This window comes from Panthera onca, chromosome B2, assembly GCF_046562875.1.
Source record: "Panthera onca isolate mPanOnc1 chromosome B2, mPanOnc1 haplotype 2, whole genome shotgun sequence".
Lineage (NCBI taxonomy): Eukaryota > Metazoa > Chordata > Mammalia > Carnivora > Felidae > Panthera > Panthera onca.
The window spans coordinates 3,661,633-3,676,819 of record NC_138343.1 but is presented as its reverse complement, the minus strand read 5'-3'; the positions used below and the strand labels follow the sequence as shown (position 1 = coordinate 3,676,819).

Here is a 15,187-nt window from a genome sequence, read left to right as displayed (position 1 = left end):
TCCTGAGACGTTTGTTTCCTTACTTGCTAACCTTAAGGTAGCCTATTTCGAAATTTCCTATTGTGAAAACTGTACAACTCCTCCCGGTACTCCCACACAATGGTCAGACGAGTTTAAGATATTATATGTCTAATGCCTGGAGGTTTATGAAACATTACATAAAATGCTCCCGCCAACTGCAAATGCACAAGCCATTCGCAGTAAACCAAGTGGCAATTCTCTGAGGTCGTAACTTCGGGGTGTAGGTTACGTATATAACAACGATAGTCATCGAGAGCATTACCTGTATGTTGAGATTGTTTAAAAGCGCAGTGTGTACACATGTACGTAATTATATACACACTCTGGTCAAAGTTGCGGCCACAAAGTCAAACACGCGGGAAAGAAATGAGAGAACAAAGGAGACATACCTGACCAATCACATTTCAGGGCGGGCTTTTCGAATTCTGGGGCGGCCTGAATTCCCGCTGCAAAAAGTTGTGCGTTTCCGTCTTTTCACACAAAAAGGAAATGAATGAAGTCCGCTGAAACACACGAAATGAAACCTCGGTTTTATGAACTCAATTTAAAGTGCATTAAGAATAAATATAAACTGGAATAAATTTTGATTCTATATTCAAATCTTACTGGAAATCCAATCATTTCTCGGAAAGGCAACCTGAGAACCAATTAGATCACAGCGCGGGACCTGCGGACCACACTGATCTCTCCTATAAATAGGGTCAGAAACGGCTCCTCGCTACTCTCCAGTCTCCTTTTCTGTGTAATTGTCATGGCTCGCACGAAGCAGACGGCGCGCAAGTCGACGGGCGGCAAGGCCCCGCGCAAGCAGCTGGCCACCAAGGCGGCCCGCAAGAGCGCGCCGGCCACCGGCGGCGTCAAGAAGCCGCACCGCTACCGGCCCGGCACGGTGGCCCTGCGCGAGATCCGCCGCTACCAGAAGTCCACCGAGCTGCTGATCCGCAAGCTGCCGTTCCAGCGGCTGGTGCGCGAGATCGCGCAGGACTTCAAGACCGACCTGCGCTTCCAGAGCTCGGCCGTGATGGCGCTGCAGGAGGCGTGCGAGGCCTACCTGGTGGGGCTCTTCGAGGACACCAACCTGTGCGCCATCCACGCCAAGCGCGTCACCATCATGCCCAAGGACATCCAGCTGGCGCGCCGCATCCGCGGGGAGCGGGCGTGATTCCCCAAGGCTGTTCCCTCCGGACTTTGAAAAAGGCTCTTTTCAGAGCCCCCTACTTTGTCAAAAACTGTTGTAACACTTTCTTTCCGATTGCTCCCTTGGTGAAAGTAAGTTTCTCTTTTTCAAGAATACTCTGAAACTGTATTAGATGGGTCCGCCGGTTTTTGTAACAGAGAATCGGCTTTGGATTCATAGTAATTCTGTGTAATGTGTAACATTCCGTTACTTAGTCTTTCAAACTGCAGCCGTTTGATGAGGGCACAGAATGGCTTGTAGGTATTAAAGATCAAAAGGGATACTATTGTTGAGGAGATTTCCCTCTTTACATGCAGCCTTTTATATCCTTTTGGGGTTGAAAGAAGAGCAACGTTTACGATTTCCATCCTCAGCAGAGTCAAAGTCTAGGTGAATCAAGTGAAATGCGTTATTTCTTTTTAATGGATCTCCAGCCCACTGGATCGGCCCCAGTAGACTAAAAAGTAAATACAAACATGATTCCTTGTGAGGTGGAGAAATTGGTCTTCGTGCCATTACATTATATGTTATCGAAGTGTCAAGTTCAAAATAATAAGCTGTCTCATTGTGAATTATTCTGATATATAACCATCAGTAAGGGAACATCAGGAAGATGAACCTAGTTCAAAGCAATATAGGACGTTATCAAGATCAGCAATAGTTCAAGAAAGTGAAGGAAACTAGGACAGTCTCCCCACAATATTCCTCTTTGACATAAAAATTGGGGGCTAAAGGCAGTTAAGCAGCAATGACACCGATGTGTCATTAACACCAATGTGGGCCCTTCCCCTTTTCCGCCTTAAGACAGGATATAAATTCTATACTGGAGACTCTTAAAAGCCCAGAGAGGGACCAGAGGAAGCCGCAGACAAACCTTACTGTTAGCTTCCTCCCATATACCTACCTTGCCATGGTTTTCGGTCCTTCAAGGCCTAAAACTGCCTTCCCTTGTCCAGTCATTTCTCCACACATTCTTTGTTGAAGACGCTGTGTAAGCTTCAGTGGTAAGGTACCTCTTCCAAGCGTTCTTGCCTGGGTTTCTCCCATGTGTATGCGAAATAAACACGTTAATAAACTTCTCATTGTTTTTATCCTGCTAATCGGTGCTTTGTAAAACGGGCCCCAGCCAAGAACCAAGATGGATAGAGGAAAAACTCACCTCCTTTACAAAAGAATGAGGACTGGAATAAAACCAAAAGAGCAAATTTAGATCCAAAAAGTGTTATTATTCTACAGCACAATTACAACCTTTAGATGATCTTTTCTAATGACATAATTTTCATCTCCAACCGACAAAAATCACTGAAATTATCAACATCCTACAAGTTATCTAAATTCATAGATTTTTCACAGATACTGGACCCTAATAAGCAGTCTAACAGAAGAACATACCCTTGAAATAAATTAAAAAAAAAAAAAAAAAAAACACTGGCAGGCCTTTTAAACTACGCTCATATGAGACAATGTAAAGAAATACAGTCTATCCCTTTACCTTAATTAGATATTTGGATATTTCTTAATAGGTTTCAGATCTGTTCTGGTCTGTGACCAGAGTCTTTCCCTTGTCCTCAGTGACCTCATGCCTGATGATGAATGTGCCTTCTCATTTGCGCTTTCCACCTCCCTGCTTACCAAGGATTTACCATGACACTGAGGGACTAGTGTTGAATTTCCCAGGCCTAAAGAAGTAGAAAGGACCAGCAGGTCTGTGACACCCTGTTTATCTCCAAGTCAGAGCCACATGACATCACGTGTTTAGCTTGTTTCACAAATGTGAAATTGTGATTCAAAAAATATAAAATAAACATGTGACACAGAGAGTACTTAAATCATCAATGACTGAAAAGGGTAAAATGCTCTGAAAGGTTCAAAGAATATTTAAGAAATTAGGGTATTTATAAACAACTCAACACAGAAATATTGGAATAGGATTATTGAATGAGGTTAAAACAAAATTAATAATGTCCAAGAAGCCATAAATCTTTGGAGTTGGAGCTGTTCCACCAGACAGAAAATATTTACAGCTCTACCAAATAAACCCCTGCTGAATTTGATACATTCAATCAATAGTAAATAGTGAGATGATCAAAGTCCATGGTCCTGCAATTCTTGTGTAGTCTTTCACCTTTTATGATACTAAACATCATGGCCCATCCTTTTGTTCCCTATTTCCAAGCCTCAGATAAAGTGTCACATACTGTGAATCCTTCCTGGAAAGAAATAAAAACATAGGACCTGCAAGATAAATTTCTATGAAACTGCATGATGTGACTCCTTGACATTGTACTCATTAATCAAATACATAGTAGACACTGTAACCTTGTATTGTTTCTAGACTCCAAACTGATTCACCTGATTTTCTTATCTGTCTCTCTTGGTCTTGGGTTCCAGAAACAGTAAACCATTCTCGGGCTTTCGTTTTCATGAGATGCTTTTACATTTCCACAGTGATTACTTTGCATCTTAAAAAAAAAAAAAAAAAAAAAAGATACCAGATTCTACATTCTCTTGTACAGAAGCTTAAGCTCTTCTGAACTATAATTGCATTAGCAAACATTTTTGGATGTCCTCTCTCTCAAAAAAGTATACTTTTGGGAAAAAAAAATATTAGCATAGAACTTCAGGAAGTCTCCATCAGCCCGCCCTTAAAGAATTCTAAGGTTGACAATTTTTCGAGTTACCCCTCTTTTCTTGCTTTGATGGGTAATGTTTTCTTTGGCAAGCCTGTGTTCGCTCCCTAACATGATTTTATTTTTTTTATTTTTTTACAATGCTTCATTTGAGTTTGGGGCCAGTCTCTGGGCAACTGTATTTCTTAGAAACATAGATGGCCCTTGAACAAGGTTAGGGGTGCTGACCCCTTGCATAGTTGAAAATCTGAATAAAACTTTTGATTCCCCAGAACTTAACGACTAACAGCCTACAGCTGACCAGTAGCCTTACGGACAACATGAACAGTTGATAACCGCACACTTTGTATATTGTATTAGATACTGTATTCTTATAATAAGGTAAGCTAGAGAAAAGAAAAATGCTATTAAGAAAACAGTATTTGCAAGTACATGGATGGAACTGGAGGGCATTATGCTCAACGAAATTAGTCGGAGAAAGACAGGTCTCATACGACTTCGCGCATCTGAGGAGTTTAAGATACAAAAGATGAGCATAAGGGAAGGGAAGCAAAAATAATATAAAAACAGGGAAGAGGACAAAATATAAGAAACTCTTAAATATACAGAACAAACAGAGGATTGCTGGAGGGGTTGTGGAGGGGGGATGGGCTACATGGGTAAAGGGCATCAAGGAAGACACTTGTTGGAATGAGCACTGGGTGTTGTACAGAGGGGCTGAATCACCGGAATGTACTGAAATCATTGTTGCACTGTATGCTAACTAACTTGGATGTAAATTTCAAAATAAAATAAAATAAAATAAAATAAATAAATAAATAAAATTATACCTATAAAAAAAGAAAGAAAATCATAAGGAAGAGACAATACATTCGCAGTGCTTTATTGTGTTTACTGAAAAACAGTGTGCCTATAAGTGGATCCATGCAGTTCAAACCCCTGTTATTCAAGAGTCAACCTTACATTGAATTTCCACCATATTTCAAAGCGCAGGATGGCAAGGTTGGGTGAAAAATCAAGAAGCAGAGAGGGGCAAGGAAGAATCCTGGAGCAGCGCTGCCTATAGAAAATAATGCAAGCCACACTCGTTATCTTAAATTTTCCACTAACCACATTTTAAAAAGTGGAGGGGCGCCTGGGTGGCTCAGTCGGTTGAGCGGCCGACTTCGGCTCAGGTCATGATCTCGCGGTCCGTGAGTTCGAGCCCCGCGTCGGGCTCTGTGCTGCCAGCTCAGAGCCTGGAGCCTGTTTCAGATTCTGTGTCTCCCTCTCTCTCTGACCCTCCCCCGTTCATGCTCTGTCTCTCTCTGTCTCAAAAATAAATAAATGTTAAAAAAAATTTTTTTAAATAAAAAAAATAAAAAGTGGAAGATGCAATCATTTTAATAATATATTCTATGTAATCCTAAATTTCCAGATATATTTGTTCCAATCAATGTAAAAACATGAATAACGCAATATTTCGATTCCTTTTTTCATCCTAAATCCTCTAAACTGGGTGTATATTTCATTCAATCTGCTACTAAATTTTGATTGGAAATAACTTGATTTGCATTTCAACACCATAAACTTTACTGTTGGCAAATTGAGTCCACATGTCCACGTTGTTCAAACATACGCCAAATTTTCCAATAACTGAACAGAGTAATAGCTCTACAATTTAAATGATTTAATATTAAAAATTCAGTCCCTCACAGCATTAGACACATTCCGAATGCTCAAAAGAGGGTCCAGAGCACTTTATCAGACAATGCTTTCTTAAAAGGAATTGTGTTTGGGGTGTGAAGGTGGTGATGGAAGCTGGTGGTTAAATGGGAAAGTATATAAATTTAAATGTAACCATGTAAGGGTAGCACTGACCTCGAAAAGCAAAGATTTGCCCATACATAGATATAGAGGTCATTAGGAAGGAAAAAAAAAAAAAAACAAAAGCAAAAACAAAAACAAACCCTGAACATAAATCCAGATTACAAAATACCAGATTGAGGGATTTAAGAATATGGAGGGGCGACTGGGTGGCTCAGTCAGTTCAGAGGCTGACTTCGGCTCAGATCATGATCGCAGGGTCCGTGAGTTCCAGCCCCGCTTGGACTCTGTGCTGACAGCTCGGAGCTTAGAGCCTGCTTGGGATTCTGTCTCCCCCTCGCTCTGCCCACCCCTGCTCATGATCTGCGTCTCTCTGTCTTTCAAAAGTAAAAAAAAAAAAAAAAGTTAAAAAAAATTAAGAATATCGAGAAGGAAGGCAAGCCCTGGGGCAGGAAGACAGAATTTTCTCAGGCCAAGTGGCCGTCCCTGTGTCTCACACTGGACCTGACATTTACCCTTTGGCTGCCAAACCATCTTTGTGATTAACATTTCCATCCTGCGGAGGAAGAACCTACAGTGAAAATGAGAGAACACAAGCCACAAAGCAGGACGTGGGCCTCAGAAGGTGAAGCGCAGGGAGTGCAGGCCGCAAGCAAGGGGACAGGCCTCCCCGTGAAAAGCCCCCACCCGTCACACTCGTGTTCGTGTCAGGCTGCGGACTGCAGTTCTTTTCTCGCTCCCTAAGACCATCCTCCCAACGTCACTACTTGACCTCGATGTAAAGTGGACAAAACTGCTTGAATGGGAGGACAGAAGGGAAACACTCCAATACATTTCAGACATGCGACTAGAATTCACACCAATGCCGAATTTCGACTGCGACTTGCCCGAGGTGTGTAAGGGTCCTCACAGTTCAGCCCGGAGAAGCAGCTGTTAGCTTGACAGCTGCCATTACTTAGGTCCCTTGATTGGCCTGAGACGTTTCCTTACAGGCCCTTAAACAGAGCCTTCTTGCGTCTCCCCGGCTACGCGCGGCCTCGCGCACTTGTGGGCGGGGATAAACTCGCTGCCCCGCCCCAGGCCCCGCCCCCGACCCCTCCGGCCCTGTTCTCAATAAGGTCCGCCACAGGGTTATAAATGAGGATTTCGTCGCTGTGTAACCTAACTTCGCTGTTCTGTTTTACTGACTGGAGGACATGTCTGGTCGCGGCAAAGGCGGGAAGGGCCTGGGCAAGGGGGGTGCTAAGCGCCACCGCAAGGTGCTGCGCGACAACATCCAGGGCATCACCAAGCCCGCCATCCGGCGGCTGGCCCGGCGCGGCGGCGTCAAGCGCATCTCCGGCCTCATCTACGAGGAGACCCGCGGGGTGCTCAAGGTGTTCCTGGAGAACGTGATCCGGGACGCCGTCACCTACACGGAGCACGCCAAGCGCAAGACGGTTACGGCCATGGACGTGGTGTACGCGCTCAAGCGCCAGGGCCGCACCCTCTACGGCTTCGGGGGCTAAGACTTTGCGTACGAGAAGTGAATTCTTTGCCAACCCTAAAGGCCCTTTTCAGGGCCACCTATCCATGCACTAGAAGGAGCTAGCGACGCTGTTTATTTCCTTTTCGTGGGAACTGAGGTTACTGCATGTATTTTGCCATCTGAGTTCCATGACTTCCATATAATTTAACCATGTTTACTCCTTGTCCGGGGGCATTAAACATCAAGGCAGCCTTTAAGGTTTATGGTCACAGACCTTGTCTATGGGTTTTTCTATTTTTGAGACGTGCCCACACTTTAAGTTGCAATCCATTTATAGACATGTCCCAAACATGAGATTGTACATTTTTCAAATCCAGTTGCTATCTGGAAATAAAGCTTGAATATGAACTGGAGGAAAAACCATTAGCCTACTCTGTTCAAGGAAAAGCAAAGTGAGAATGCCCAGCTACTACGTGGTAACTAGGGGGAAGGGTTTGATGTGAGAAGCTTAGACTGAGCTGTAGACTGCAGCCACCTATAAGCAAGCCTCCTAGGTGGCACATGGGGAGTTTTTCGCCCCTTTTCTCCCTCATATTTGGATTATGTAAAATGATTACCAATAAAATGTATTTAAGCCACAATGATTTGGGGGTTTGTCTTAACCTTGTCACGTCTATTCCCTGATATTCTATAATAAAAGCAGCAATGTTAAGTCCTCTCACAAACCCGCTGGTGCCTCCTTTAAAGCCAGAAAGGGAGCTACACAGACACCTAGCCCCGTGCTAGGGCTCAACCACCTGCAGTGTTTTCTGATGTGTCCACACTTAGAGAGGAAAGGGGGAGGAGGTCTCCAAAATAATAACCAGGCAAATTGTCTTCTCTGTCTTCACTTCAAGAGAAAGTCACTGGCAGTAGCCTAATTAAAAGCACTTCAAGGTATTTGTAGCCTTTGTCTTTACCTCTTAGCATCAATTCCTGCCTCCAGGCAAATTGAACTAGAGTAATGAAGGGACAGGGGAAAGAAGGAAAACCGCTATGTTAGTGAACTTTCTTTGGGTTCTTAGCCTTGATTTTTCTTGATGGGTCCTGTGATGGCCTCGTAGGGTGTCCGCCAGGATTCCCCCTCCTAGTGCTCACCCTTGTGATCTAGCCCCCTTGGGTGTGGACATGACTTGTGACTTATTTCCAACCCACAGAGTACTACAAAGCTGACTGGATGTAATTTTTCTGTATATGATTATTGTTAACTGACGTGTATGTTGTGTAATATCTATCCTCCTTGACTTTAGCATGCTGGCTTTGACGGACCAAGTATCCATGGCAGCATGCACAAACGCCAAGAAACCCAGGGGCTCTTTAGAAAGTGAGGGAGGCCTAAAACCAAAAGCCTGCAACCATTCAAGCCAACAGCCAGCAAGAAAGAAAATGAATTCCTCAGCCCTACAAGCGCAAAGAAACACATTCAGTTAAGCAGTGAGTTGGAAGATGATATTTCCCCACGCAAGCATCCAAGAGACCTCTATCCGAGGTAACATCTCAATAGCATCCTGATCTAGGACTCACCTAAACTCTGCCCAGACCCACAGAAACTCACATTGTACATGGGTATTGTTTTAAGATAGTAAATTCAAATGAATTGTTGTGCAGCAACAGCTAACACAGTTAGCTAACACACGTAGCGTCTTCAATCAGTGTTCCATCTAAGATACCATAACATGAACTGAAACTGCAATCATTATCTAATGGAAGACATACATTTTAAAAAGGAAAAAAAGGGGGGGGGGAGGAGAACAAACCTATAATGGGAATATTCCCTTTGACAACTGTGTAACGCTTCACACGTATCTCCAACATAAGTATACATAGGTCATGCTTTGCAGGCTTCCCTAATACCAAGCCTATAAACAATGACGTGCTCAACAGCAATACATCTAACTCATTTTACTTTCGGCAGCACAAAAACAAACCGTCTACTTTTCCATAATTAACACATGAAACCCACTGATTTTCATCCATATCTTCTGTGATCCCTGCATACCTAGATCTTTTCTTATTTTTGTTTCATTTTAGTTTTTCTCTGTCTAAATGAATACAGAACGATACACCAAAGGCAAGAAAAGAAAAACCATGTAAAAGTGGATCAAAATTAGGGTTTAGGAAAATGACTCAACATGCTGTGCAGTTGATTACATCAATAACATGCAGGCAAAATAAAATGGATGATAAATTCATTTTAATGTACATTTGAAGAATTGTCGAAACGGTCTACAATAGATGCTATGATTAAATTCTGCAGTTCAATAATACCCATGCCTAATTAAGATCTATTATGGGATGAATGACATTCAGAGTTTGGTGTCCTGTGCAAAATAATTTCTCATTGCACGAGTTGGCCTTTGTGAAATACATATAATTATGTTGTTATAATGTGAAAATTGTAATGAAAACAAATAACCAAAGTACATGTACTTAAGTACAGACAACTGTAAGTTACAGCCACCCAGTGTGAAATTATTGTAAAGTCTAATGATTGAACAATGAACCAAGTAAAAATTTAAAGAAACCACACAAAAACTATTCTTTCAGGGCTTTAGCCAAATCCTACTATACACATTTCACATAATCTATGTGGCTCTAGAGATTAACATAAGTTCCAGTAAACATCTCATACTATAACAGTTCTCACATCTTATTGAAACAGGTCTGTAAAAAGACAAAACATGCTTTTAAAGCCAGTTGAGGAACCTTGCTATTACAACTCTTTATATGCAAAAGTGAGTGGCTCTGAAAAGAGCCTTTGGGGTTGGGTAAGAGGGCGCTTACTTGGCGAGTCTACTTGGAGCTGGTGTACTTGGTGACGGCCTTGGTGCCCTCGGACACGGCGTGCTTGGCCAGCTCCCCGGGCAGCAGCAGGCGCACGGCCGTCTGGATCTCCCGGGACGTGATGGTCGAGCGCTTGTTGTAATGCGCCAGGCGCGACGCCTCGCCCGCGATGCGCTCGAAGATGTCGTTCACGAACGAGTTCATGATGCCCATGGCCTTGGACGAGATGCCGGTGTCGGGGTGCACCTGCTTCAGCACCTTGTACACGTACACCGAGTAGCTCTCCTTGCGGCTGCGCTTGCGCTTCTTGCCGTCCTTCTTCTGCGCCTTGGTCACCGCCTTCTTGGAGCCCTTCTTCGGGGCCGGGGCGGACTTCGCTGGCTCAGGCATGATAAACAATACCAAAAGCAGAAAACTTGTGACCAACACGGAAAAGAGTGAGGGGGGAAAAAAATCCCGAGTATTTATATCACGTATATGCAAATGAGGGTCCAAAAGTCTGAATTTTGATTGGACCAAAACTGACCAATAGATTAATAGCATGTAAAAGCAGCGTTGCAAACCTGCTTTTTTATTGGACTAAAAAACTAACTCTTCCAGAGAATCCAATAGGTTAATTTGCAATGCCGCTTTATTGCTCAAAGTGCATTCACCAAAAATCAAACAAAAATGAAAAAAGAAAACCTCTCAATAAAACCTTATTTTAAATTATGAAAGTAGAAATTTCGAACTGGCACGCGCAAACGAGGGAAGGAAATTCTATTATATAGCCCAGTACAGTCCTAACTACTGCTCCTTTGGGTTTGTCATAAATTATCCAGGACACCTCGGGTCTCTTCTGACAAGAATCATGATATGCTAGACTATTATCATTAAGATATGTTGCAAAAGACTCTCGATCACCGCCATCTTTTTCAAGTTTCAGCATTGCAAACGTTTTCCTCAATGCTCACCCCATTAGACCCCGACTGACATTTTAAATTCATTAAAACCAAACATCAGAGTCCACTCACCAGTTTGAGTCAAATACGGTATTAAAAAGAACGAGGGGCTCCAAAACATTGGAATTTTAACGTGCGAATCCTGAAATATAAAATTCCTTATGTGTTAACATTATGTCCTAGACCATACTAGAGTGAACTAGATATTTGCTGTCAATAAAATGAAGTGGAACTCATGAGATATTATACAGTGGGATTTTCAAATAGGACAGGAAATACCTTCCGGATGAAAAAGAGATAACTATGCAGAAAATGGCGGATTTTTTAAAGAGAAATTCTCAAGTACTGTCTTGCTTCAAGAACACCGTACTTTGTATAGACAAACAGAAGAAAAATTCAACAGAATTATTTACGAGAATTGTGGCGTTTGTCGGTCCTATTTGTTGTGTGCCAAGCATCACAAGGGAAACAAATAGCTTAGTGATTTTTTTTCCCCCAAGGGGGCCGGGAACAAGTCGGTTAATTGAAATTAACCAATCAGAAACTAGCACGGAACAGATTAAACCAATGCTAAATCTCAGGGAGCACTTCCGGAATGGAGCTCCAGTTGACTCACCGGGATTGCCCACAACCCAATCAGAGTGATTCTGCCCCTGTATAAATGCAGGGGCGAGCTGTCACCCTGGTTTCCTGACTTTGCAGTTAGGCCATGGCTCGCACGAAGCAGACGGCGCGCAAGTCGACGGGCGGCAAGGCCCCGCGCAAGCAGCTGGCCACCAAGGCGGCCCGCAAGAGCGCGCCGGCCACCGGCGGCGTCAAGAAGCCGCACCGCTACCGGCCCGGCACGGTGGCCCTGCGCGAGATCCGCCGCTACCAGAAGTCCACCGAGCTGCTGATCCGCAAGCTGCCGTTCCAGCGGCTGGTGCGCGAGATCGCGCAGGACTTCAAGACCGACCTGCGCTTCCAGAGCTCGGCCGTGATGGCGCTGCAGGAGGCGTGCGAGGCCTACCTGGTGGGGCTCTTCGAGGACACCAACCTGTGCGCCATCCACGCCAAGCGCGTCACCATCATGCCCAAGGACATCCAGCTGGCGCGCCGCATCCGCGGGGAGCGGGCGTAAACTTGATTTCCGGATTCTGTGCCAACTTTGAACCCAAAGGCTCTTTTCAGAGCCAACCACTTTGATCTATAACAGATGCCGTGACACTTAAACAAGTAAGTTCCGTTGCTAACCGAACTCAAACTTGTAGCAGGCCTGAAAGACATTTAGGGCTGTCTTAAATTAAGCTCTCAAGCCTTTGGTCTCTTGAAGTTTTCCTAGTGTGTTTAGTTAACATGGTTTTACTTTCAAACCCCTATTTCTCCGTATGTTGCATAGGTCTGACAGGTTTCGTTCTGGCTCTAGGATTTATGGGTTTTATTCTGAACTTCGAGTATGGTCTCTTGCACCTTTCTGGTATCGTGACCGTTCCCTTGCCTCTTCATCCTACAGGCTCTTTCACTTTTGCAACGTTACTTGGCGCTATTCAAGGGGTGGCCCGTTGTGTCTTTGGGGGCCTGGGCTGAGCCTTCAAGGCTGCTGGTTATCTGTTTCTCCCAGGGTTCACCGTGTTGAACTTAAGAGAATCCCAAGGCCCCAGAACCCTTGGTCGGCACTTAGCTGAGCAGAATTTGGGGACCCAACTCACTAGCAACCGCCAGACCTTTATGAAAGGTGATCAAAGATCTCCCCCTAAGCCTCTTAAGGGGAGCCAAGGCTTGGGTTATTAGCTGGAGCACAAAAAAGTAAGACGGTAGCGTTTCCTGAGAACTTGCCGTCTATCCTTCCCGGTATATCTACCAGACTAAACAACCAAGAGCGGTTTGGGTGGGTCTCAGAAAGTACCTCTAGAAATGAACGCAGGAATGAGGATCCTTTCAATTGACGCTTTTTTTTTTTTTTTTTTAAGGTTTTAAGGAATTTCGACACCTAAATTGGGGCTCGAATTTACAACGAAAAAATCGAGTTGCATGGTCTATTGACTGAGCCTTTAACTGCCATTCAAAAAGGCACTTTTGGTTTTCCTAAATTCTCTATCTTACTCTCGATTTAAATCTTATGAGACTACCTCATATTTATCAGTAAAACATGACAATCCTTTGGAAGCTGGAGAGTTTTCTTAAATTATTCTGTTCAATGCCTATGAGAAAATGGTTTGATGCTATTATTAAACAGATGTTCCTTTTCCATGAAAATAATAGGTTTCTCAATTTCTAAACTGGTAACTGAATAGAAGGGAAATCAGGAATTCTGTTCTAAAACCATTCAGGGAGTTATTTGGAAATGTAGAAGGATGTTTACTAATTGGGATACACACACTACTTGGAAGGATTTCATCTCTCATGTATTTAAACGCTTCGGCAAATTTGAGTTTGAGATAGGAAAAGGTATCCTTAACTGTAGAATTGAGAAGCTTCTATCAAAAAAACCCAAAAACTTTTAATGGACTGTTTCACCTCAAGGGTCACTAAGGAAGGGGACTACTGGGGTGGTATACTTAACATTGACAAAGCTATACATAAAGTGCACAGACAAGTCAGCCATCGTAAAAAGTCCTAGAGGTTTTATAGAAGAAATTTTTGTTCTTGCAACTCTTTCAGACATTGAGACTTGGGGATTTGGGAATAGGGAACTCTGGATCCATATGGAAAAGAGCTTAGCTATCCATAACTAAAATGACTGGACTGTTTTATATGTGTAATGTTGGATCAAGGCATTCATATTAGAGTGTGGTTTCCTACTTCCTTTGAAATTCTAGCACAGTGAGTTTTTTAATCTGTGTTCTGTCTCACCGGATGTTGGTCATCAGGATATGAGGACCCAGTGGGCACAGAAAACATCTTTTTATGTCATTAAATCCACCAGAATATGTAGAATCGTCCTTCGCCTGAACAAACCCTCAGAAAACTTTTTAGTTAAATTGGAATTTAAAAAAATTATTGCACAAACAGATTACTGTTTACTACAGTCCTGACTATAGAAATAAAACATTAGGGGCACCTGGGTGGCTCAGTCGGTTAACCGAAGTCGGTGTCCAACTTCGGCTCCAGTCGTGATCGCTCGGTCCATGAGTTCAAAGCCCCACATTACGCTGCGTGCCAACAGCTCAGAGCCTGGAGTCTGCTTTGGATTCTGTGTCTCCCTCTCTGCCCCTCCCCTGCTCGCACTCTGTCTCTCTCAAAAATAAATAAACATTTTTTTTTTAAATGGTAGAGTTTGTGTAATTTTCATATACAATTTTCCTAAGTAGAAATAAATTTATTGAGTGGTTACAATGGGCCAGAAGTCAGGTATAAGGTTCCACAATGTAAGAAAAAATAGTAGTACTTGATATCAAATTGCTTTTAATGAATTTTTATTTTATTGGAGAAAGATCACAAATTATGACTCAGGTCACATTTCATATGTACCTACTGGTAATTAAGTCGTATATGCATTTCGGGTTTATCCGGCTGCCTGAAACTACATCACTTTTTTTCACTGTATAATCTCCGAATGACCAGGAACTTTCTCTTATGGAAATGAGAGCTAAAATCAAGACAATTCAGAAATTTTATTTCATTTTGCATACACTTCCTACCGCAACTGGCAGCAGAGGGATATTGATTTTTTATATCTGGAGATTTTTTTGCCATGAAAGCATTATAAATATTTTTGGTTTTCTTTTTGTAGTAACCCCAACACCTTCGGCAGCATAGCACGAGTCAGAAAGTAAGGGAGGTAATACCTAAGTCAAGCCATGGGGAAGAGGGGCATAAAAGGGGCAGAGAGATTTATTACTCTTGGCTTCCTCCACAGAAAGACAGAAAATAAAATTACTGATTCTGATTGATATCTGGGGATAATCCCACCTTTTGGACAGGATTAAAAACTCAGTCAATTAAAATGAGATATCGCCTCACACTTGGCAGAATGGCTAAAATTAAAAACACCAGAATCAACAGGTGCTGGCTAGAATGTAGAGAAAAAGGAGCCCTCACCCCTCACGCACTGCTGGTGGGAATGCAGATTAGTGCAGCCACTGTGGAAAACAGTATGGAGGCTCCTCAAAGGTTAAAAATAGAACTCCCTTAAGGCCCAATAATCACATTACTGGGTATTTATCCAAAAGGTTTTTTAAAAAACACTAATTCAGGGGCGCCTGGGTGGCGCAGTCGGTTGAGCGTCCGACTTCAGCCAGGTCACGATCTCGCGGTCCGTGAGTTCGAGCCCCGCGTCAGGCTCTGAGCCCCGCGTCAGGCGCTGGGCTGATGGCTCGGAGCCTGGAGCCTGTTTCCGATT

General features: G+C 43.2%; 4 protein-coding genes across 4 annotated transcripts; 3 read left to right on the top strand and 1 right to left on the bottom strand.

The window, feature by feature from the left end:
- Nucleotides 1-24: 24 nt before the first annotated feature.
- LOC144616333 (histone H3.1) lies at nucleotides 25-4,554 on the top strand. Its single transcript, XM_078446546.2, has one exon. The coding sequence runs from the start codon at nucleotides 773-775 to the stop codon at nucleotides 1,181-1,183; it is 411 nt and encodes a 136-aa protein (XP_078302672.1). The 5' UTR covers nucleotides 25-772; the 3' UTR covers nucleotides 1,184-4,554.
- A 2,173-nt stretch (nucleotides 4,555-6,727) lies between these two features.
- On the top strand, nucleotides 6,728-8,220 carry LOC132674850 (histone H4). Its single transcript, XM_060627360.3, has one exon. The coding sequence runs from the start codon at nucleotides 6,831-6,833 to the stop codon at nucleotides 7,140-7,142; it is 312 nt and encodes a 103-aa protein (XP_060483343.2). The 5' UTR covers nucleotides 6,728-6,830; the 3' UTR covers nucleotides 7,143-8,220.
- Nucleotides 8,221-9,318: 1,098 nt separating this feature from the next.
- Nucleotides 9,319-11,235, bottom strand: LOC132675605 (histone H2B type 1-C/E/F/G/I). Its single transcript, XM_060627906.3, has one exon. It carries the CDS (start codon nucleotides 10,466-10,468, stop codon nucleotides 9,935-9,937), a length of 534 nt encoding a protein of 177 aa, XP_060483889.3. The 5' UTR covers nucleotides 10,469-11,235; the 3' UTR covers nucleotides 9,319-9,934.
- Nucleotides 11,236-11,292: 57 nt separating this feature from the next.
- LOC144616327 (histone H3.1) lies at nucleotides 11,293-12,010 on the top strand. Its single transcript, XM_078446538.2, has one exon. It carries the CDS (start codon nucleotides 11,576-11,578, stop codon nucleotides 11,984-11,986), a length of 411 nt encoding a protein of 136 aa, XP_078302664.1. The 5' UTR covers nucleotides 11,293-11,575; the 3' UTR covers nucleotides 11,987-12,010.
- Nucleotides 12,011-15,187: the final 3,177 nt, after the last annotated feature.